Genomic DNA, 25132 nt, shown 5'->3' with positions numbered 1-25132 from the left:
CCGCTCCTCGATTTTTGGCATTTTACGGCCATAAAAGTGGAATTCCGCCCAATTCTCATATTTTCGAGTGTTATAGCCCACGTCTTCCGCCGTGGGCCTGGGACCCCGGACCCAGATCGCCTAAATTTTGTTTTTGAGATCAAATATGACCTACGGAACCATAATCACCACTCCGCTATGACCGTTCCTCATTTTTTGGCATTTTGCGCCCATAAAAACTTGAATTCCGCCCGATTCCAATATTTTCATGGGCTAATGCCCACGCCTTACACCGTGGGCCAGGGCCCTTGAACTCGAATAGCTTAAAAAATTTCCGGGACATTACGTACAACCTAAGGAACCACACTTACCATCCCTCCATGACCGCTCCTTGTTTTTTGCCATTTTACGGCCATAAAACTTAAATTCGGCCCGATTCCCATATTTTCATATGCTATAGCTCATGCCTTCCGCCGTGGGCCTGGGACCCCTACCCAGTCGCCTAAAAAATTTTTTTGACATCATATATGACCTAAGGAACCATAGTCACCACCCCTTGTTCCTCATTTTTGGCATTTTACGGCCATAAAACTAAAATTCCGCCTGATTTCCATATTTTCGTGTGTTATAACCCTTGCCTTTCGTCGTGAACCAGATCCCCCGAATTCGAATCACCTAAAAATTTTCCAAGACATCAAATACGACCTAAGGAACTATAGTTATTGCCCCTCCTTGATCGTTCCTTATTTTGTGGCATTTTACGGCCATAAACTGGAATTCGCCCCGATTCCCATATTTTAGTGTGCTATAATCCACGCCTTCTGCTATGGGCCTAGGTCCCCAGACCCAGATCGCTTAAAAAAATTTTGGGACATCATATATGACCTAAGGAACCATAGTCACCACCCCCTCCATGACCGTTCCTCATTTTTTGGCATTTTATGGCCATAAAACTAAAAATCCGTCCCATTCCCATATTTCGTATTTTATAGCCCGTGCCTTACACTGTGGACCATAGCCCTCGGACCCGAATCACCTAAAAAATTTCCAGGACATCAAATACGACCTAAGGAACCATAGTCACCGCCCTACCATGACCGTTCCTCGTTTTTTGGCATTTTTCCCCCATAAAAATGGAATTCCGCCCGATTCCCATATTTTTGTGCGCTATATAGGGGGAGGCCATGCCTAATATTATGCTCTTCCTTCTAGGATGGAGGCGGTTGTATCTGACTCTGTCATTACAAGTATTGTTCTGGTCTGTCATAGAGATGCATCAGTCTTATTTGATCCAGGCTCCACTTATTCATATGTCTCATCTTATTTTGCACCACATGTGGGTGTATCCCTTGATTATTTGAGTTCTCCTATCTATGTGTCTACATATGTGAAATATTCTAATGTTATTGACCGTATGTATCGGTCGTGTTTAGTTGTTCTTGGTGGTTTTAAGACCAGAGCCGATCTATTGTTGCTCAGTATGGTAGATTTTGATATTATTTTAGGCATGGACTGGTTGTCGCCCTATCATGTTATCCTTGATTATCACGCCAAAATGGTGACGTTGGCTATGCCAGGTGTGCCGCGGCTAGAGTGGAGACGTACGTTAGATTATGTTCCTAGCAGGGTTATTTCATTTCTAAAGATTCATCGGATGGTTGAGAAGGGGTGTGATGCGTCTCTAGCATATGTGAGAGATGTTAGTGTTGATACTCAAACTGTCAAGTCAGTTCTGGTAGCGAGGGATTATTTAGATGTATTCCCGGTAGATTTTTCGGGCATGCCGCCCAACATGAATGACTTTGGTATTGATTTGTTACCGGTCACTCAGCCCATCTTTATTCCTCCATATCGTATAGCCCCACTAGAGCTGAAGGAGTTAAAAGAGTAGTTGTAGGAGTTGCTTGATAATGGCTTCATTCGGCCTAGTGTGTCGCCTTGGGGTGTTCCAGTCTTGTTTGTAAAGAAGAATGATGGTTCTATGTACATGTGTATTGATTATCGCCAGTTGAACAAAGTTATAATGAAGAATAAATATCCATTGCCATGTATAGATGACCTATTTGATCAGCTACAAGGTTCCAGAGTGTTCTCCAAGATTGACATGGATTCAGGCTATCATCAGTTGAAGATTCGAGAGCCAGATATCCCGAAGACTGCTTTTAGGACTCGGTATGGTCATTATGAGTTTCTTGTAATGTCATTTGGGCTGACAAATGCCCCAGCAACATTTATGCATTTGATGAACAATGTATTTCAGCCCTATCTTGACTCCTTCGTCATTATGTTTATTGACAACATTCTGGTGTACTCCCGAAGCTAGGAGGATCATGAGAAGCACTTGAGGACCGTGCTCCAGACCTTGAGGGAGAAGAAGTTATATGCAAAATTTTCAAAGTGTGAATTCTAGCTAGATTCGATAGTGATTTTGGGTCATGTAGTATTGAGTGAGGGGATCAAGGTAGATCCGAAGAAGATTGAAGCAGTGTAGAGTTGGCCCAAACTGTCCTCAGCTACGGAGATCAAGAGTTTCCTTGGTTTGGCGGAGCATTACCGTTGATTCGTGGATGGTTTCTCATCTATTGTAGCACCTATGGCCGGATTGACCCAAAACGGTACTCTGTTCAGGTGGACCGAGGAGTGTGAGGAGAGCTTCAAAACTCAAGACTACTTTGACTACAGCCCCCGTGTTGGTATTGCCTATAGGTTCGGGGTCTTATACTGTGTATTATGATGCGTCGTGTATTGGTATCAACGCGGTGTTGATGTAGGACGGTAGGGTGATTTCCTACGCGTTTAGACAATTGAAGGTATATGAGAAGAATTATCCTGTCCACAACCTTGAGTTAACAGCTATTGTCCATGCCTTGAAGATTTGTTGGCACTATTTATATAGTGTCCCTTGTGAGATCTACACCGATGACCGAAGTCTGCAGTATATGTTCAAACAGAAGGATCTTAACTTGCATCAGCGAAGGTGGTTAGAGTTGCTTAAGGACTACGATATCACCATTCTATATCATCCGGGGAAGGCCAATATGGTGGCTGATACCTTGAGTGGCAAGGCAAAGAGTTTGGCCTTCTTAGCATATCGACTAGTAGTAGAGAGGCCATTAGCATTAGATGTTTAGGCCTTGGCCAACCAATTCATTAGATTGGATGTTTCTGAGCCGAGTAAAGTTTTGGCTTGTGTGGTTTGTCGGTCTTCTCTTCATGTTTGTATCAGAGAGCGTCAATATGACAACCTTCATCTATTTGTCCTTAAGTACATAGTTCAACACAGTGATGCCAATGAGGTCACTATTGGAGATGACGGTGTATTACGGATGCATGGCAGGCTATATGCGCACAATATAGATGGTTTGTGTGAGTTGATTCTCCAGGAGGCTCACAGATCGCGATACTCCATAAATCCAGGTGTCGCAAATATGTATCAGAACTTGAGGCAGCATTATTGGTGGAGGAGAATGAAGAAGGACATAGTGGAGTATGTAGCTCGATGCCTAAATTGTTAGCAAGTGAAGTATGAGCATCAACGTCCAGGTGGATTACTTCAGAAGCTAGGATTCCGGAGTGGAAATGGGAGCGGATTACTATGGATTTTGTTGTTGGGATCCCACAGACTCAGAGGAAGTCCGATGCAGTTTGGGTAATTGTGGATAGGTTGACCAAGTCGGCCCATTTCATTCTTGTAGTGACTACTTATTCTTTTGAGTAGTTGGCTCGAGTTTATATCTGCGAGATTGTATAGCTTCATGGCGTGCTAGTATCCATCATCTCTAATGGAGGTATGCAGTTTATATCACGGTTCTGGAGAGCCGTACATCATGAGTTAGGAACTCGGGTGGAGTTGAGCACAACATTTCACCCTCAGACGGACGGGCAGTCCGAACGCACTATCTAGATATTGGAGGATATGCTACATGCATGTGATGGAGTTTGGGGGTTCTTGGGATTAGTTCTTACCACTTGCGAAGTTTTCCTACAACAACAACTACCAGTCGAGCATTCAGATGGACCCGTATAAGGCTTAATATGGTAGGCGGTGCTGATCTCTAGTGGGTTGGTTTGAGCCAGGCGAGGCTAGGCTATTGGGTACAGACTTGGTTTAAGATGCTTTGGAAATAGTTAAATTAATTTATGATCAACTTCGTACAGCCCAATTGAGACAGAAGAGTTATGCGGATCGGAAGGTTTGCGACATTGCATTCATGGTTAGGGAGCATGTCTTACTCCAGGTTTTGCCTATGAAGGGTGTTATGAGGTTCAGGAAGAAGGGAAAATTAATCTCTAGGTATATCGGGCCTTTGAGATTCTTGAGAGGATTGGAGAGGTGGCCTACAAGCTTGCACTACCACCTAGTATAGTTGCTATCATCCAATTTTCTATATTTCTATGCTCCGGAAGTATCAAGACAATCCGTTAGATGTGTTAGATTTTAGCTCAGTCCAGTTGGACAAGGATTTGTCTTATATTGAACCGGTAGCCATTTTGGACGGGCAAGTTCGAAAGTTAAGGTCGAAGAACATTGCTTCAGTTAAGGTCTAGTAGAGGGTTCAGCCAATCAAGGAGGCAACTTGGAGATCGAGTATGATGTGCACCATTATCCTCATCTTATCACCACTTCAGGTATGTCTCTATACTCGTTCAAGGACAAATGTTTGTTTTAAGAGGGGGAGGATGTAACAACCTGGTCAGTCCTTTTGAGTGTATTAGCCTCGATCGCCTATTTATAGCCTTCTCTATGTTATATTGTGGTTACATGACTTTCCAGGATGTTTGGTTTTAGTTTTGGGTGAGTTTCGGAGTGAAATGGACACATAGTCCCTAAATTGGAAGTTTAAGTCGTACGAGTTGATCGTAGTTTGACTTGTGTGAATATGACTTCGTAATAAAGTTTCAATGGTTCCAATAGCTCCATATGGTGATTTTGGTCTCAGGAGCGTGTTCGGACGTTGATTTGGAGGTCCGTAGGTTGTTTCGACGTTAATTGGCGAAAGTTGGAAAGTTGGAAGATTTTTGGAAGTTTGACCAGGAGGGGTCTTTTTGATATCGGGGTCGGACTTCGATTTAGGAATTTAGAATAGGTCCATAATTTCAATTATGACATATGTGCAAAATTTGAGGTCAATCAGACTTGATTTGATAGGGTTCGACATCGAATGTAGAAGTTAAAAGTTTATAAGTTCCTTAGGCTTGAATTGAGGTATAATTCGTATTTTTGATGTTGTTGTATGTGATTTAAGGCCTCGACTAAGTTCATATAATGTTTTATGACTTATTGGTATGTTTGGTTGAGGTCCCAGGAGCCTCTAGTGTAATTCAGACCATGTTCGACACATTTCGGATCATTTAGGAGTTGCTGAATCTGGTGTTTCTGGTGTTCTTCTATGCGATCATGATTGGGATAACACGATCGTGAATAGTGATTTGGCATTGGGGAGAATTTTTTCTATGTTATCTCTTGAAGAGGATTACAGTGAATCGCAAAAGCATGAAGGCAGCCCCCACCGCATAGCAAGATTGGGGGGTCTACAGTTCACGCGTTTTCTTCGTTGTGGTCGCGTAGGGTGTTGTGCATAGCTTGATGAGGTAGTAGTACGCGTTCATGTGATATTGTTCGCATAGAAGATTTTTGAGTTGTTGGTAATTTTGTTCTTCACGATCGCGTAGGAATTTCTGCGATCGCGTAGTGTAAATAACTAGGCAACAAGCTTGAGCTTCAAAATCGAGGGTTTATTTCATATTACATAATTTGGACTTGAGAGCTCAGTTTAAGGCAAATTTTTGAGGGACTTTCAGAGGGATTGTTTGGGTAAGAGTTCTTAACTCGTTGTAGATTAATTTCCACTAATCTATCTTTGATTTTATTATTTAATTAGGGGTTGGGGTTGAAAATTGGGGAAAATGGAGGAAACTTTTTAGGCTGAATTTTGGGGATTTGAGCAAGATTTTGGTGTTGAATATGTGTAATTCTGGTATGGGTGAACTCGATATCGAATGGGTATTCGGATTTATAATTTTGGTTAATTTCTGAGATGCGGGGCCGAGTTAACTTTTTGGGGCGATTTTTCGATTCTTAGCTAAGATCATTATTTCATTATTTAAATTAGTTGCCCATAGTTATATTTATAGTATGAAATTATTTTGGCTAGATTCGAGCCTTTCGGAGTCGAAAAATCGAGGAAAAGTCTTCTAATTGATTGACTTAGCGTGATCTGAGGTAAGTGACTTGTCTAACCTTGTGTGAGGGAAATTCCCCCTGAGATTTGGTACTGTTGTGATAGTTTGTGTATGTGAAGGCCGTGTACACAAGGTGATGAGTGCATACATGGGCTAAATGTTGAGATTCCAATTTTAGCTACATAGTTTCTTTTTCATGCCTTAATTGAGTCGCTTAGCATGCTATAGTCACCATGTTTAGCCTAATTTCACATGTCTACTTGTCTTATTTCTTATTTGCAACTTGTACTGCATGTTTAGTTGAATTACTTTCTTTCTTAATTCCATATTTATTATTTAACTGTGAAAATTCTTTACTTGAAATTTGCTATCCTTGAAATATCTTGCTGTTGAGTTTGGTGTTGAGTTGCAAAGGCCGTGGCTTCTATTGAGGCAAGGTGTAAGTTGTGAAGTGCCATTTTATTTAGTTGTTATGTTTTGGCTTCTGTGTTATTGTTGATGTGATTGTTTGGTTGTGTGCACGAGGTTTCTACCGTGCTGTTATTATTGTTTTTACGAGGTTTCTATCGTACGGTTGTTACTATTTGCACGAGGTTTCTGCTATGCTGTTGTGATTATTGATACGCATGCGGGTGGTATATGGTTTGGGTGTTGAAACGCATGCGGTGAGATAAGGCGGGCTTGATACGCGTGGCTAGTTGGGGAACTACTAGAAGCCATGTTGTGTGATAAGGTGGGCTAAAACGCGGGGTGCTATTTCGGGAAAAATGATATTCAAAACTAAATGTAAAGGTTCCCGCGGTAATATAAGGAAAAGATTGTGCGTTACTTTTATCATTTGGGACTACGAGGTGGTACCTCGGGAGTGCCCTGTTGATCTTCTTTATTTGATGTATTGTTTGGTTGTTGTTTCCTTAACATGTAAAATTCTTGTTTTCCTTTCGTGTTGTATTAGTTTTCCTTGATTCCATGTTGTTACTTCCTGTAATTCTTTATTGTTTCACTTTCCTGTCATTTTCATTAGGAGGTAGTTGAGCATATTTAGTCTACTGGTGTGAGGCTAGGCTGATAGGATTTAGTCTTAGACTGCTAGTGGTAAATATTGTGTCTACACTACTCTTCTGTTTTCATAGTGTCGGGCCTTATTTACTGGCTATTATTTTTGTTTTCCATCTATTTACTGGTTCTTGAGATGTTATTATATCTATGGTTTTTTGTTGATGGTATTGATATATTGTCTCCTTTTGTCTTCTTGAGCCGAGGGTCTATCGAAAATAGCCTCTCTACCCCCTCGGGGTAGAGATAAGATCTGCGTACACACTACCCTCCCCATATCCCACTTGTGGAATTTTACTGGGTTGTTGTTGTTGAGCTTATTGTCTATTGATGAGATTGTTGAAGTTTTGAAATTTTAAGTTTTTATTTGATGTTTCTGCATATTGTTAGCTTACCTAGTTTTAAAGACTAGGTGTCGTCACGACATCCTACGGAGGGGATTTGGGATCGTGACATCGATACAACTTTTTGAGGTACAATTTTTTGTTATTTTACTCTACTTTTTGGTGTCTATTGCAGTTTTTTCGTGTTACAATTTCTAGAATTTGACAAGACTTTCATACTATCTTTGGTAGAATTTTTTTTATGTCACAATTTTCGATAAATCTAACAAATAGAGTTTATTAAAATTTTGATGGAGACTCTAAATTCTCACTTTTGATTAACTTAAAAAATAAAAACTGTTTAGAGCATATTTAAGTGACTACTTTCTATCTATTTATACAAGAGACTATTTTTTTCATCTTATCATGAAATTGTATGTTCACAGGCTTAACTAAATAGAAAAATGGTAGGAAATTTGAATTGCAGTAAAGATTAAAAAACTACCCTAATGATGTTCTTGAAATCCCATAAGCTAAATTGAAACGAACTTGCGAGGAATCGACAATTCACTAAATTAGTACCTATATGCTAAATGAACTAGTAAAGAAATAGAAAAAAATAGACCTTCATCCAAAATTTGGATCTTAAATAAACATAAATGTCTGAAGTTTTGCTTTGGCAAGCCAAACTTATGTTGCGTATGTTTGAAGTTTGTTGGCAAAAGCAATATGTTAAGCTTGAGATAATTTGAGACGCAACTTTTTTTAACTTTAACCACGTATGTCAAAAGTAAATTATGAAGTGTGTAGAGTGTAGACTCACAAGAATTTATAAATTACGGTTATTCCTTAAATAAGGGCTGTCCGTACAATTGCCCTGGTCCGCAAAGAACCGAAAGCTATTCATCAGAAAGCCCAAATGAAACTTTTTGAGGGGAATTTGCATCTATACCTGTTTTTTGGGTCACGTTTTAACTTGTGTCCGTTTTGTAAAAAGAATTGCAAGCGTATTCACTTTTTCGCGTAACTTCAACATATGAGGCTGAAGTAGCAAAGACAATCACGCAAAACTTCAGCATTCTAGTAGACATGCCTGAAGTAGCAAAAACTTTAGCAGACGATGCTGAAGTTATTTAGTTCATTTGTAAAAACTTCAGCACTAAATAAACTGAAGTTTTTTTGTTCTGGATTCATTAGTTTTGTCATAAAACTTTGTCAAAAACTTCAGCACTATATAAGCTGAAGTTTTTTTGTCCTGGATAATCTTTTTCAAAAACTTCAGCAGAAGATGCTGAAGTTATTTGGTTCATTTGTAAAAATTTAAGCACTATATAAGCTGAAGTTTTTTTTGTCCTGGATTCATTAGTTTTGTCATAAAGCTTTTTCAAAAACTTTAGTTCATTTGTAAAAACTTCAACACTATATAGGCTGAATTTTTTTGTCCTGGATACATTAGTTTTGTCATAAAGTTTTTTCAAAAACTTCAACAAAAGATACTGAAGTTATTTAGTTCATTTGTAAAAACTTCAACACTATATAAGTTGAAGTTTTAGAAAAAGCTTTCTAACATACTAGATGAATACTCACCTTATTCTTTCATAGTGTATTACTACTATAAAATAATCCGATTGCCAACAGTATCTAAATCATAAATTTTGGAAACAATAAACGTGAAAAGAACAGGATTACGTGAAAATATTCACAAATTATTGTCTACTAACTTACGTAATTATTTATAATTTATTTTTAAATAATCTAATAAATATACTTATGGCAATCATCCCATGAACTGAAGTTTCATAGCAGCACCAACAACAGCAGAAGAAAGAAGAAAGAAGAAGAAGATGACAGAGGAGAAGGAGGAGGAGAAATGGGTCTGAAATTATTTAAAAAGTGGGTACAAGTTAAAACTTTTAAAAAAAATGTGTATAGATTAAACGAGAGTGATCAAATAGGACGCACCGTGCAATTTTTACCTTTTTGAGTTGTAACTGTTACTAACCTATTGGGCTCGGCCCATGATCCATGAGACACGTAGTTTGATACTTTGAATGGCGCGGGTATTGTAATAGAGAAACAAAATTTCCCGCTTTTTCAAATAAGCTCCCCCGGTTCTCCTCGGCACAAACAAAATTTCCGAAGCGACTCTTCACAGATTGATTTGACATTGCATAAAATTGCCGGAAAATGCCGACGTGGCAGTTGTACTCCGCCGCCGGGAATGATTTCCGATGGAAAATCTCCGATGAAGAGACTAAAATCGAAGAGCCGAGCTTAGCCCTAGCAGCTCCTCAGCAGCTCCAATCCATGGCCGACCTCTTGCGTCAAGGTACCTACTTCATTGTTTTCTTTCCCTTTATATAAATCGTAAAGTTTCAATACGTGCATTAAGTTACATTAATCGATACAGGAAGTTCGAAATTAGCGGGGAGTAGTGATACAAGTTTCACGACGAATTTTCCAGTTTTTCGAACTGGATCCGGGAAGCCTGTGGCAGTGAAGCAGGCTTCGATATCAAGAGCTCTTTCGATCCTTAATGATAAAAACAATTTGGTCCCAGACACAGGTCTCACATTTCATCCTTCAGGAGAAATAATTTATTATATTGAATTTTTTTTCTTTGCTTTTGGTAAAGTTTCTTCTTTTGATTTTTCTGAAAAGGTATGCTGCTGGAATTACTTATTCTTAATTTAAGTTTAGAAAATCTGGTATTTAATTATGCTACAATGTGCTTCAGTACTCTGACATTTGACTTTAAAATAAGATCAGAAGCAGAAGAAGAAATGAGTCTACACTGAACCAGAATTTGACCTAAAATGTATAGAAAATTCAATCTTGCATTATTCAGTGGAATATAATGTTGTAGTTTTGTAACATGTAACTCGAGTTTCTTTAGTTTGTCAATTGTAGAGAGATAGTGGAGTATATGAGTCCATATTTTGAATTTCTTGCTTTTATGGTTGTCTGGATATATGCATTATCAAATACATACAAGTTATTATGCAGGACAAGGGATTAGAAGAGAGAACAGTTTTGCCTTTCAGGAATCTGCTTTCCAGAAAGGCCCAGGGAAAGCTCTTAATGCTCCAGAATCTTTTTTCTCTTCTGGCTTGGAGAAACAATTTAACACGTCGAACTCAATGTTCCAGACAGGCTCTGGTAAAGCAGTTAGTATATCTTCCGCAGGTCTTAATAGGGCCAAGGCAGTGTTGGGCTTGGAAGAAAATGGTGACAATCGATCTTCAGACGAGCGATTTGGGTTTCGGAGTTCAGTTCCTTTCGTGGCAGTAGAGGGGATTGCTAACACATGGTCTACTAAAGCTTCAGCAGCTTCATTGTCTCCGTTTGATGTTAAACTTAACTCCTCAGTTTGTGCAGCGGAGGATTTAGTACCAGATTTTCTGCATTGTGCAGATAAACCTCCTCCGATAAAGTTTCATACTGCTGGTGGTAGATCAATATCAGTTTCTTCTGAGGCATTGAAACGTGCAAGGAGTCTGCTTGGAGATCCAGAGCTGGGATCTCTTGTAGATGAAAAGGATGTGGTTGATCCATTGTTTTCTTTTCCAAAAGACCAAAAATCTGTTGATCAGTCCTCCATTAAAGAATTAAACTCAGATACTCCTGTTTCCCTCTTATCGGCAGCAAAAGGCAATGGCTCGTCAAGCCTTTTTACACCCCCATTTGGATCAACTTTGTACCATAAGAAGTCTTCGGTTAAAACAGAGAATCTCGCTCCAGCAAGTAACTTGATGAAGGAGTTTGATGCTGTGGCAAAAGAAAGCACGAGTAGGCCGGACCATAGTATTCCTCAGCATGGAGAGGCATTCAACAAGAACTCAGCAGCTGTTGACCTAAGAGAAAATGACATCTCTTCAAAACCTAAATTGCTACAAAGGCCTTCTAGGGGTCCTTTGGTGGATATCTCAAATAACATTGGAGCTGGATCTGCAGATAGAAACCAAAACTTTGGTCAGAAGAGGAAACCTGGAAGGGGGAGTTTTGTTTCTCCATTCAAGAAGCCTCGAATTGCCAAAATTGTCACTCCTCTCAAAAGAAACGATTCCGGTGCTTCTAATGGTAGATTTGAAGTTTGTGGATAGACTCCTTAGGGCTTGTCTTAAATCTTTCTTTGACAAATTTGATATCATTTAACTAGGATTCTCAAATTCAGCACCACAATTACCCTCTCAAAAAGGAAAAGTTTCAGTTCGATATCCATTCCATGTTGCACGATTGTATATGAAGGAGTATCTTGGGGATCCCCCATCATTCCAGAGCAAGGTGAGAATGGACTGGAATAATTTCTTTCCTCAATTGATGACTTTGTTTTTGGCAGCTGATACTTGATATGTTCTGTGGAGATCCAGCTAGAGAATCTGCCAGATGAAGTGAGAAGGATGAATCCAGATATTGCTGAAACTCATGTGTTCAATGATAAATCTTGCTCAGGTTGCATTGGAGTAAAGTCTTTCTGGGAGATGCTGTCGCAATCAGGGGCTTCTATGCAATATGTCTCTAAAGAGTAAGAACGTTTTGGAAATCTTGTTGGCTGTTAGAATAGTTACAATTATCAGAAGGTACCAATTAGTTTCTAGTGTTACACTCATTAACTTTTTAGCTCTTGTAGCAGTATGAGTTATGTTGGTTGGTCATGGTACCCATTGGCCTATGCATCTGTGTGTCTGGTGGCTTGTGTCAGACACTACGAAAATGGTTTGGTTACAGCTTTCACATAAAGTTCTGTGTTGAGTCACAGGCACTTGTATCTGCTACTTTTTCTTAGATCCATGGATTGATCTCTAGAGCTATAGTCATAGGTGTACTTGTCTATTGGGTTCTCAACATTCTTTTTTTATTTTTTTTGTTAATTACGCTGTATGGCTACATCAAAAAGAGAGGGACCCTATGTCCTTATCTCGCAAAAACAAACTGGGGATATAAAAGACTCTCCAGTAAGATCTACCACTATACAAGTTACAGCATTGATATACTCCAGAACACACAAGCTACTCTAGCTTGATCCAAATACAAAAAATGCAGCTATGATGCAGAGTACCCATGCTAAACTACACTTATGCTTCACCAGCATGCATTTTTTCGCTGTTTGTGCTTGAAGGATATTATTTGAACAAAATTCAGCCTATATAGACCTTTAGCTGCAACAGGTAACTTGTTGAAGGATGAGGTACTCAAATCATCATTTTCTGTACTCCATTTAGCTAGAGCATCTGCTACATGGTTAGCTTCCCAAATACAGTGGCACATTTCTCAATTCTCCTGATTAATGAGATTTTGTCTGACTAATGGTGCTCCTCATAGTCAATTCTATCGCTTAATATTGTTGTATGTCTTATCAAAATTCGTCTGCCTTTTAAATTGTTCTTCAATGTGACCTGCTTACACATTCTTCATCATTCCAATAGGTGGGTTACAAATCACTACAAGTGGATTGTTTGGAAACTTGCATCTTATGAGAGGTGTTATAGTACCAAATTTTCTGGGAAGCTTTTGACAATCTGCAATGTGCTTGAAGAATTAAAGTACAGGTATAAATTGAGTCAGTTTTGCATTTTCTCTTGGATTTCAGAGGTACAATAAAAACATCAATTCATCCTTTGGACAGATATGAAAGAGAAGTAAATTATGGTCATCGATCTGCAATTAAGAGAATTCTAGAAGGAGACATCCCATCTTCTTCTATGATGGTGCTTTGCGTTTCCAAGGTCTATTCAATTTGCAACTCCCCAGTTGGACCTCAATTTTCTTTGTCTAACACGACCGGAAATAGAGCTTGTGCAAAAATTGAACTGACAGATGGATGGTAAGAAAAATATTAATATCTATCACCATATTATAAGTTGGATTTCACGAATCATGCAGAACTTGTTTGTTTCACAGGTATTCAATTACTGCTGTCTTAGATATACTATTATCCAAGAAGTTGGCTGCTGGAAAGCTGTTTGTTGGCCAAAAGCTTAGGGTACCACATTAAATTAATGGTTGTAGTCTATCCTTTGTGTAAGAGACTATCAGAATTTCATATTGCTTACTGCTTATCTTGTCATCTAAAGATCTGGGGAGCTCGATTCTGTGGCTGGACAGGTCCTGTTTCACCACTTGAGGTTGTTGCCTTTAGCAGCTTCTAAATATTGGTGCTTTCATGGGCTTTTCAAGTTTCTATTGTCATTAATAAATGTCTGCATTAATTTCAGGCGTCAGGAACGACTAGTTTGCTACTGCATATAAATGGGACATATAGAGCTCATTGGGCATCTCGTTTGGGGTTATGTAAGCATTAGTAATACCAAGAACTTATGACCTGCATTTATATCCTGACAATGCCATTAAAGTATTCTCTTTCCCCTTTTGGCCCGTCTTGCTTCATGGAAATGTTGTTAGGTAAAGGTGGTGCCATTCCATTATCATTTTTGTCAGTCAAGGATGGTGGAGGTTCTGTTCCACTTACATTGGTCGGAATTTCAAGGATATATCCTGTTCTCTACAGCGAAAGGTAATTGAAATTTGTTACGGAAGAAAATTAGTTTTGAGTCTGATGAAAATCTATGACATCCAGGTTAAGTAATGGGGGTTTCGTTGTAAGATCTGAAAGGATGGAAGCTAAAGAGATGCAGTCTTTTAATCAAAGGTGATACTTGCAAACTTGCTAAAAGATGTCTCTCCATCCTTCACTTGATATCTACATTATGAGTTCATTTTTAGAATTGCATAATTTTTGTTTTTTAACTGGAAGAAATGAATCACTCTATCTTTAATTGGTAAAAACTATCACTTAAAGGGGAAAAAAACTCAACTGATACAGCCAATCCTTGCCTCTGGATGAGAATTGAATTGAGTTTGGCTCTCTTCCTTGCATCAAGCAAATACTGGCTAGCTTTTGAACAATTTAATAGCTATGCACTTCCCACTTCTATCTTTATCCCTTCAGGCAGTTGATTTGAATTGCATCATTTATAAACATCCAATATGTCCACAAAATGCATTTCGTCCTGTGACCATTTGCTGCTATCACATGCTTACTTGAATATCTTCTTGTAATAAACTGGCATTCTGACCTTTGTATCTTCCTGCCAATTTCTTGCAATTTGCAGTATTAGCTTCTTGGTTTTTCCTCATCTGAAACCCGTGATACATCAAGAAATGTGCCTCAACTCCTTCATTGTAGGACACTGTTGTCTGATGCTAGTTTAGTAACATTCATGGCAATAATATTATTGATCACTCTTAAGTCCACATTTGATTTATTCAATAAATCTCGCTTTCTGTTGGTAGTAGATTTTTATAACTAACCATTGTTTTCTTTCATTGTTGATCACTTTACTGGGTACCCCTAAGCAACACTTCATTGTTGCTCTGATGGTAAGCACCCTCCACTTCCAACCAAGAGGTTGTGAGTTCGAGTCACCCCAAGAGCAAGGTGGGGAGTTCTTGGAGGGAAGGATGCCGAGGGTCTATTGGAAACAGCCTCTCTACCCTAGGGTAGGGGTAAGGTCTGCGTACACACTACCCTCCCCAGACCCCACTTGTGGGATTATACTGGGTTGTTGTTGTTGTTGTTGTTGTAATAGCTATCAAGAATTGGATAGCAGATTAGTTTTTAAATGGAAAACATCAATGGAATTGAGTAATGGTATATGTCAACTAATTTGAACAGTCGCAAATTGCATGAGAACACCTACAAATCTTCACTTGGATATATTTACTACTCAAACATTTGACCTTTGCTTTAAGATTTGAGTGGTTCAACCATTCTGGTCATAGTTGAATGCTGGAATGAGGCATGAAAATGAGGTTAATGGACAATGCGGACAGTATCTCTTTTTTTACTAGGCAAAAGATCAAAGAAAATAACTTGCACTAAGCTGAAAGAATAACATCAAATAAATCACTAAATTTTTTGTGCTATTAGAGAAAAATAGGACAGGCAGCGGAGAATAGTTGTTAAATGAATGCAAGGAAGAGTGGACATATGAAAGGATTGGACAACTCAATGTGGCTAAATGTTCACTCCCTCCCCTGTGTGCACAGGGGTTAAGCTTCGGTAATTCTTGAATGAGACCTATCATACAACTCTCCAGATAAAGTTGCTTTAGTAAGCCTTCAATTTTAACAGCGGTCAATTGTCTGCCCTCATCAAATTGATTGACATCCTCCAGCAAACCAGTATCACTCTGTTGAAATGCAGTCAAATCATATGCTAAATCCAATCTATGGGGAATGAAGGTGTTTCTTTAAATGAATTATGCATAACACATAAAATATGTTTGGTTGTATGTATCTGTATGGCTTGTTTGACGGCTAGGTGGTACCGACTGGTGGTTGTGAATGGTGGATTGAGCAGCTGGGTTTGGTTTGAATTATTAATCTGGTGGGTGGAAAATAAAGAATGACGAGAAGTGACAGTAAACAAAAGTACAAATGTAAAGTTTGCTCAATACCAAAAAGCTTGATCCAGCTCTAGTTACGAGAAGCTGGTGCTAGCCTTTTCTTCTGAAACATAGTGCAAGCGCTCGAGCCGATTTTGCAAATTATGATGGAAAAATGCCTTCATAAAGCTCAATAAGTTTCTGTAACATAATCAAGCTTGTGAGTTTTCAATAAAGAAGGCAAAAGGTTCTGCTTGCGATGTCATTGTTTTCACTGTCAGTTTTTTTCCTCTTTCATATTAATAGCCTGTTTGGCCAAGCTTATTTTTGGCCAAAAGTGCTTTTTTTTGGCCAAAAGCACTTTTGACCAAAAATTGAGGTTTTTGGCCAAGCTTTTGGAATGAAAAAAAGTGCTTTTGAGGGGAAGCAAAAGCAGTTTTGGAGAAGCAGAAAAAAGTAACTTCTCTCCAAAAGCACTTTTTTGAGAAGTACTTTTGAGAAAAATACACTTAAAAGCACTTTCTTAAAGCTTGGCCAAGCACTAATTGCTGCTCAGAAGTGCTTTTCAAACTAATTAGCCAAACACAAACTGCTTCTCACCAAAAGTACTTTTGAGAAAAGCACTTTTGAAAAAAAGCACTTCTCAAAATCAGTTGTTTTCCTCTTTCATATTAAGAAACTGACATTCTAGGATGGAGATCCTTTCTATCATGCCTATCTCTTGGATTTGTTGTATTTTCCAATACAAGTCCCACTTTCATGCAATGCTCTTTAAATACTACTTGATGTGTTTTATCTATGAATATCTGTGATATTTATTGATAAGACATATATTTGTGAATTGTCAATCTAGACGCTATAGAGTTGTGGAGGGAATAACTTCAGAATCTCAAAGGGCAAAGAGAGATGCGTACATTGGAAGTGACCATGAAAGTGAAGAAGGGGCAAGAGTTTTGAAGATACTAGAGAGAGCTGCAGAACCAGAACTTCTGATGGCAGAGATGTCTAAAGAGCAGTTGAATGCATTTGCATCCTATCAAGCAAAGTTGGAGGTATGTTCTTTTATACTTGCTTTACTATAGGAGGTTAGTCATGATTCCTGTTAAAAGGAGAAGAAAAAGGTATATTGTCTTTCTCATTTTCACAATGTACAGACTAGGGGTTTATATACAGAGATTACAAATAAAGCTAGCTAGGGATATCTCTACAAATCAGGGATACAGATCGGATCGGATCTTCCTAGGATAAATATGGAAAAAATATCCCAGCTATTTACAGAAATATTTCTTCCCTAAAGCTAGACAAGAGGGGTTGCTCTGTTGGTAAGCAACCTCCACTTCCAACCAAGAGGTTGTGAGTTCGAGTCACCCCAAGAGCAAGGTGGGGAGTTCTTGGAGGGAAGGATGCCGAGGGTCTATTTGGAAACAGCCTCTCTACCCCAGGGTAGGGGTAAAGTCTGCGTACACACTACCCTCCCCAGACCCTACTAGTGGGATTATACTGGGTTGTTGTTGTTGTATCTTCCCTAAAGCTTCTCCTAATCTGACACTCCCCCTCAAGCTGGTGAATGAATATCTTGCATTCCCAGCTTGGTAACAACTAACAAGTCCTTCAAAAGTGCTGCTTTGTAGTCCTTTTGTGAGAATGTCCGCTAGTTGATCCTTGGCAGACACAAATGGAGTACAAATCAACCCACTATCCAATTTTTCTTTGATAAAGTGTCAATCAACTTCAATGTGCTTCGTCTGATCATGCTGCACTGGGTTATGGGCTATACTTATTGCTGACTTGTTATCACAATATAGTTTCATAGGTGCCTCCCACTTTACTTTCAGGTTTTCAAGAATTATTTTTAGCCACAATAGCTCACAAACACCTAATGCCATAACTCTGAACTCTAATTCAGCACTTGACCTTGCTACAAGTCTACAACATTCTGTTTTTTACTTCTCCATGTCACCATATACCACCCAAGAAAGTGCAATACCCTAAGGTTGACTTCCTGTCGACTAGCGATCCAGCATAGTCCGCATTTGTATAAGCTTCTAGAGTCAAGGTGCCACCCCTTTTGAATAAAAGTTCTCTTCCAGGCGTCCCTTTCAGATACTCTAGTATTCTATGTGCTGCTCTTAGGTACTTCCTTCGGATTGTGCATAAACTGGCTCACCACGCTCACGGCATAGCCTATATCAGGTCTAGTGTGGGATAGGTAAATTAACCTTCCAACAAGTCGCTGATATGACCCTTTATCCACGGATAGATCTTCTGATGCTTCAGTTAGCCTTTGATTGTACTCAATAGGTGTAGCTGCTGGTTTACACCCCAATTTTCCGGTCTCCTTTAGCAAATCATTGACATATTTTTGTTGAGAAACAAATATGCCTTGTTTAGAATGGGCTACCTTAATTCCTAGGAAGTATTTTAACTTCCCAAGTTCCTTGATGTCAAACTTTTTAAGCAGACATTCTTTTAGATATTGTACACTATCTTCATTATCTTCGGTGGCTATGATATCATCTACATATACCAGTAGGGTCGTTGTTTTTCCATTTCCTGAATGTCTCACGAACAAAGTATGATCCCCTTGACTCTGCCTATACCCTAGTGTGATCATTACCTTTGCAAATCTTCCAAACCATGCTCGTGGCGATTGTTTGAGTCCATAGAGAGCCTTTTTAAGCTTGCATACCTTTCTTGCCTAGACTCAAATCCCGGCGGGACCTCCATATATATATCTCATCCTCCAAAATCTCCATGGAGAAAAGCATTCTTCACATCGAGTTGCTGCGAAGTCCATCCAAAAATGGCAGCTAGTGAGAATAAGATTATTACCGTGTTCATCTTTGCTACCGGAGCAAATGTTTCAAGATAGTCTATGCCATAGGTTTGTTTATACCCTTTGACAACTAATCTTGCTTTGTATCTCTCCAAGGATCCATCAGAATTGTACTTCACTGTGAACACCCAGCGACAACCTACTAATTTTTTCCCTTTCGGTAACTAAACCAACTCCCATGTTCTATTTTTCTCTAGTGCCTCCATTTCAACTCTCATGGCATCCTTCCATTTCTTGTCCGCTAATGCTTCTGGAATAAGTATTGAGTGAAGGTTACTAAGGAAGGCTTTATGGCTCGGTGAGAAATTTTGATAGGTCATGAGTGACGAGGGATGTTTTGTACAATATCTGGTTCCTTTTCTATGGGCAATGGGTAGGTTTAGGTCATCTACTTGGTCTGAGGGTTGTTCTTCATTGTTTAAAGATTCTAGAACACATTCTGAACTTGGAACAAGAAACCAAGAAGATAGATTAGGCTTGCTAAACTCAAAAACGGGCTCTATTACCTGGAAAACCTGAACCTAAAGAATGAAGCTTTGAATTCTCTCCCTCGCTCCTTCATATCTGAGTCAGTCATGTCTAGTGAAGAAAGAATTTGGCTTTATCATCGTCGTTTGGGTCATCCTTCTTTTCAAATTATCAAGATTATATTCCCTCTATTGTTTGATTGCAAGATTGGCGTGTTTCTTTTTCTGTCGGTAATAAAAGAAGTATGATTCCGTTTGATCTCATTCATAGTGACATTTGGGGCCCATCTACAGTTTCAAATATTTCTGGTGCTAAATGGTTTGTGTCTTTTATTGATGATTGCACTCAGGTAACGTGGGTTTACCTATTGAAAAACAAATCCGATGTGAGCTATGTCTTCCCCTATTTTGCCAACATGATCAAGACCCAATTTAACACCCCAATCAAAAGATTTCGTTCAGACAATGTCTGAAACTACTTTAACCAAATGATGTCCTCATTCTTCAAAAATGAGGGTATCATCCATGAGTCGTCTTGTGTCAACACACCCCAACAAAATGGGGTGGCTGAACGAAAAATGGGTCATCTTCTCAGTATAACCAGATCACTGTTGTTTCACAAGAATGTTCCTAAAAACTATTGGGGGAAGCCATTCTAACTGCTACTTCTCAGCAATCGGGTTCCATCAAAGGTTCTAAGCCTGAAATCACCAATCAACACCTTGAGAAGTTTCTTCCTAACTTCTATGTCTCTGAAAACCTAATACCAAGAGTATTTGGTTGTGTTGCCTATGTCCATATCCATTCAAATAATAGAGGAAAGTTAGACCTACGTGCAACCAAGTCTGTTTTTATTGGCTACTCATCAACACAAAAGGGTTACAAATATTATCACCCACAAACTAGAAAATTCTTTGTCTCAGCCGATGTTACTTTTGTAGAGTCTGAGTCTTTCTTTAGCACCTCCTATCTTCAGGGGGAGACTAAGAATGAAGATAGTCCCAAAGATGTGTTCATCTTAGATTTTGCCGAGTCATCTAAAAATGAAGTGTCAGTTGAGTCTCCAGGTCCCATTGAACCGTCAGTTGAGACTCCAGATTCGATGGAGTCTCCAGATCATCAAAATGAAGAAAGAATTCAAAGTAACGTTCAACCACCTCTTCAGGTTTACTCCAGCAGAAAAGAGCGAGTACATCCACCAGATCAAGCCCAATCATCGAATCTGAATCCTATTCCTGGAAAATGCAATAGGAAGGGAGAAAAATTACTCGGCAAACAAAATCTTGAGTAACCTTTTGAATTGAAATAAGATTATCAAACAATTTTGGATCATGAAGCACATTTTTAAGGAATAGAGAATTTAAGCGAACATCTCCATATTCAGCTACAGTAGCGAAAGAACCATCAGCAATGGTGATTTTTTTATGGATTAGGCAAGGGGTATAGGACGAAAAGCATTTAGAAGAAGAGGTCATATGGTCTGTTGCTCCACAATCAACTATCCACGGAAGGGAATTACTTGTCATGACATTAGCAGTACAAAAGAGATACCTTAGCATGTTAGAGAACATGTACTTGTCTCGGCTGGATTACTTTTGTCTAAAGAACTAAGCAAACCTTTTAGCCTTTCAATATCTTCTTGACTGATCTCAGGATTTGACTTAGCATAATTATCTAAGTCATTTTGGTGAGTGCTTGCAACATAAGCCTGTCTCTCATTCTCGCCCCTATGGTTATTGTTCTGTGGTTTGCCGTTCAGCTTCCAGCATCTCTCTCTTGTGTGGTGATGCTTCTTACAGTAGACGCAATAGATGGAATCTCTATTGAATAGTTTTGAAGCATTTGTTGGCTTGGTAGAATTGTCCGATGGTTGTAGCATGCTATTCTCCTTCTGCCCAGCCCCCTTTGCAACAAGTGTTGATCCTTCTCCAGCTTGAGTGTCAAGCATAACACTCCTACGCCCTTCTTCAGACCGTACTATTGAGATTGATTCATTCAGTGATGGAAGTTCCTCTTTTCCCAATATTTGTACCCTTACTAGATCAAGTTCAACATTAAGTCCAGCAAGGAAGTCATATGTGCGTTCCCTTTCTATAAAGCGCTTCAAGGTTACTGCATCTTCTGGGCATCGCATCTGAATGCATTGGTAGTGATCAATCTCTTGCCACAGTCCCTGCAAGAGATTGGCATATTCACTGATCGTGCCCCTGCTTCATGGCTGTAACCTTCGTCTTAAGTTCATAGATTCGGGTTGCATCATTTACCTTTGAGTACGTTTGTTGGATTGCTTCGCATATCTCCTTAGTCATACTCAGAAACATCATTGTATCACTTATTTTTGGAATCATTGAATTCCAGAGCCAAGACATGACCATTGAGTCTTGCTCATCCTAGGCTTCAAACTTGGGATCTTCCTTAGAAAGGGCCCGTACCCAGCAGATGACTTAGCCTCCCTTTCCCTTTCAAGAATGTCCGAACGAACTGTGACCATTTCAGAAAATTTTGTCCATTCAACTGGTAAGCTGCCTGACATTTTGCAAATCACCGGTTGTGGTGATAGTAGGACTGGTCTCGGTAGTTTCAGGCATTTTATCCTTGACTTTCGGGTTTCAACAAGTCCAGAGGGAAAACAAAAAGTTTCAATCTCAAGAGAATGATGAGAAATGAGAAGGAATTCTCTCAGGAAAGAGCCAAAAGCTCTGATACCATGTTAAAAGGAGAAGAAAAAGGTATATTGTCTTTCTCAATTTCACAATGTACAGACTAGGGGTTTATATACAGAGATTACAAATAAAGCTAGCTAGGGATATCTCTACAAATCAGGAATACAGATCGGATCGGATCGGATCTTCCTAGGATAAATATGGAAAAAATATCTCAGCTATTTACAGAAATATATCTTCCCTAAAGCTATTGTACAACTGTAACAAATATCCTCCTAATCTGACACTTTTCGTCGTTTTCAGGCATCGAGGCAGTCTGACCTGCAGAAATCTCTTGAAAAAGCTTTGCAAGCTGCTGGACTTGCTGAAAGAGACGTCACTCCTTTTATGCGAGTTAGAGTTGTTGGTTTGACTAGCGAAAGTACTCCATCGAAGTGCTGCCCACAGGAAGGCTTAATTACAATTTGGAATCCAACTGAGAAACAGGTAGTGAAAATGAGCTTTAATATCCTCTTGGTTATCTGATTTTGCTCTGAATTTTTTTCTTTAATCTTATATCCCCTCATTTTTGCTAATATATTTCTCAATTCTGTACTACTTCCATCTCTAACTGATTGTTTTATAGCAATCCGAGCTTGCAGAGGGTCAAGCTTTTGCTGTTACAGGGCTTACACCGATAAGCTCAGACTCGAGCACCCTTTATTTGCAAGCAAAAGGGTCCACAGCCAAATGGCGACCTTTGTCTCCTATGGCAATTGAGGATTTTGAGTAAGTATATGCTGTTTTCATGCTTTTACTGCACAAACTTATATATCTGATACCTGTTCCTGCAGGCCCTTTTTTTGTCCTCGCCGATCTGTTCCATTGAGTAAATTGGGTGAAGTTCCTATGTCCAGGTTGGTTCTGGTGGTAAAATTTTGGAATCAACACTTGTCGCGAGAAACTTCTTTATCTACTTATTGTGTTTCTTGGGTTCATTCAGGGAGTTTGATATCGCTGCAGTGGTTGTTTTTGTGGGGCAGCTGTATACAGAAGCTCATCAAAGTAAGCAGTGGGTATTTGTAGCTGATGGATCCCCATTTACATTGGATTCCAATGATGAATCAGAAACCTTGATGGCCACTAGCTTCACCTCACCATGCATAGAAACTGACTCATTTGCACCAATAAACTCTAACCTTGTAGGGTCTGTGGTAAGTAAGCAGTAAACTACTTGCGGTACATGATTTTCCTCATAGCCACCGGTACTGAAACTCTGATTTTCTGGAAGCAACTTATTGCGTATTTTTCATCCTTTTTCGTCTAATGACAATTAGATATAAAACATTCAGAAAATCCTCTTTTATACAGGATATGGTGGTATACCATTAACTTCAACTCTAACGGTTCTGTTGCTTAATGGCATCTGTGTCAAGAACAGAGAAAGCATGAGAGAAACTGAAGAATGATTATCTCAATTACTTGATTCAAATACATCAAATACATTGATATTTATATACAACAGAAAATATCCTACACTAAATGTAAATCCTACAAAATATTCTTCATATATTCTACCACTAATGCTACACAATATTCTACACTAAATGTAGAATATCCCTAATAATATCCCATATATTCACCATATCGAGAATATATTAATGTAGATATTCTACAATCTGTCCATTATGCTAACAATCTGGGCCCGTGTTTTTACTACTACAACCTTATAAGCAGGCAACTTTTCTCTCATGGTCTTTGCATGTATCCATGCAAAACATGGTTATGCTGTAGAGTAAAACTCAAATGTTGATTAATGAATTTAAAGGGTTATGCTGTAGAGTAAAACTCAAATGTTGAAGTCTATGGTGTTTCTCTAATTTGTATCCAGTATCCACAGCTGAAACAATGAAGTTTTTGCAGGTTTCCTTTTGCAATCTCATCAAGAGAGCAAGAGATAATGTTAATAACCTCTGGGTAGCTGAAGCAACAGAAAATTCGACCTATTATTTAAATTTTGATCATTCACATTGTTCTCATCTGAAAGAAGCCAGCGCTTCTGCTGAAAGATGGGCAAAGATATCTGGTTCGGTATGTGTCCTGGCGTTTGGTCATGATATTATATATTAGCTGCATTTTTTCGAACTTCTATTCTTTCATTATGCAGAGACTTGAAAAGCTTAGGGGGAAAGTTCTATCTATAATTAGCTGCAGCTGAACTTGAAGTTTGGTAAGTAATTTCCCGAGGTAACTTGATCAGTTTTCTTATTTTTTTTCTTTCTTCTTTTTCCTTTAGACTGGAGTGTAGGCTGAATTTAATATCATAGTAGGACTTGATGGTGCGCGTATTACTGCAGGCTTGTATACTAGCCAATGAAGAGGATTAAGATGTACTCCTTTAAGGGCTGCAACTTGATGCCATATATAGTGAGACCTATTTATATATGTCTAGTCTTCTGCAAACTTGATGCACTGCGGAGATATCAGTCGGTAAGTCAGACAGATAATTTAAGGACAATTCAATTAAAGACACTGGCGCGACTTTGAACAGTACATTTATTTGATTATTCAGTTTTATTAGTCGCCCTAATATGCTACTCCTGTCAATGGATGCCCCTATTATTTCCAACTTTTCTTAAATCTTGTCATCTATGATGCACAAAAGTACTAATCTTTATCTTCTTTTTGTTCTTACGCATCTTGTAGGGTCACTACAAGGCAAAATGATCCTGCCAATATTAGGATTTTGCTGTGGTTGAATAGAAGTCCAGGAGTTGCTGTCACTAAAACAAACTGCCTTTTGTTTTAATTAAGTTGGCTTCAACCATTAGCAACTACTTTTGTTGGTTTTAGTTTCCGTCATCTTAGCATCAACTTTTCTGTCTCGCATCATGTGTTTATGTGACTACATTTTCCATCATGAAGGTTTAATATCTGTACGTATATATTTAGGGAGAAAGCTTGGTTTAACATAGAATTCGTACTCTTTTTTGGGTAAATACGCTAAAGGAATTGTAGCATTGGAGAGCATGTCTGAAACTTGTTTAATGAATTAGTCATGATTTGGGTTAATATTGGTAAACATATCACTATATTTCTGTGGGTCATTGGGGGTGGGTTAGCTACTTTGATTGATTACTTGTTAAACTTTGAAGGAGCAAGGACCTTTAGGGAGCAGTACATCGAACTGTAGATCAAATAATCTAAAGTGGTAATAGGACAAGTTAGGGGTGTTCAAACCGAACCGGAAAATTGTACC

General features: G+C 38.9%; 1 protein-coding gene across 4 annotated transcripts; it reads left to right on the top strand.

Moving 5' to 3' along the window:
- Positions 1 to 9628: 9628 nt before the first annotated feature.
- Positions 9629 to 24850, top strand: LOC107804563 (protein BREAST CANCER SUSCEPTIBILITY 2 homolog B). Of its 4 annotated transcripts, none has more exons than XM_075254503.1 (21): positions 9629 to 9870; positions 9952 to 10107; positions 10548 to 11609; positions 11701 to 11825; positions 11912 to 12066; positions 12968 to 13090; positions 13168 to 13365; positions 13443 to 13524; positions 13616 to 13666; positions 13757 to 13832; positions 13944 to 14055; positions 14119 to 14190; positions 16782 to 16980; positions 22198 to 22380; positions 22520 to 22662; positions 22728 to 22790; positions 22877 to 23087; positions 23797 to 23964; positions 24041 to 24103; positions 24231 to 24363; positions 24580 to 24850. In XM_075254503.1, exons 1-19 carry the CDS (start codon positions 9729 to 9731, stop codon positions 24089 to 24091), a joined length of 3372 nt encoding a protein of 1123 aa, XP_075110604.1. In that variant the 5' UTR covers positions 9629 to 9728; the 3' UTR covers positions 24092 to 24103; positions 24231 to 24363; positions 24580 to 24850. The 4 variants fall into 4 exon arrangements, with proteins under 4 accessions (XP_075110604.1, XP_075110605.1, XP_075110602.1 ...); XM_075254504.1 differs by having other exon boundaries at positions 10548 to 11621; positions 11716 to 11825; XM_075254501.1 differs by having other exon boundaries at positions 10548 to 11621.
- Positions 24851 to 25132: the final 282 nt, after the last annotated feature.

Source organism: Nicotiana tabacum, chromosome 6, assembly GCF_000715075.1.
Source record: "Nicotiana tabacum cultivar K326 chromosome 6, ASM71507v2, whole genome shotgun sequence".
In the NCBI taxonomy this organism is placed as follows: domain Eukaryota; kingdom Viridiplantae; phylum Streptophyta; class Magnoliopsida; order Solanales; family Solanaceae; genus Nicotiana; species Nicotiana tabacum.
Note: the sequence above shows the minus strand (reverse complement) of the source record. Positions and strands in the feature narration are given on the sequence as shown.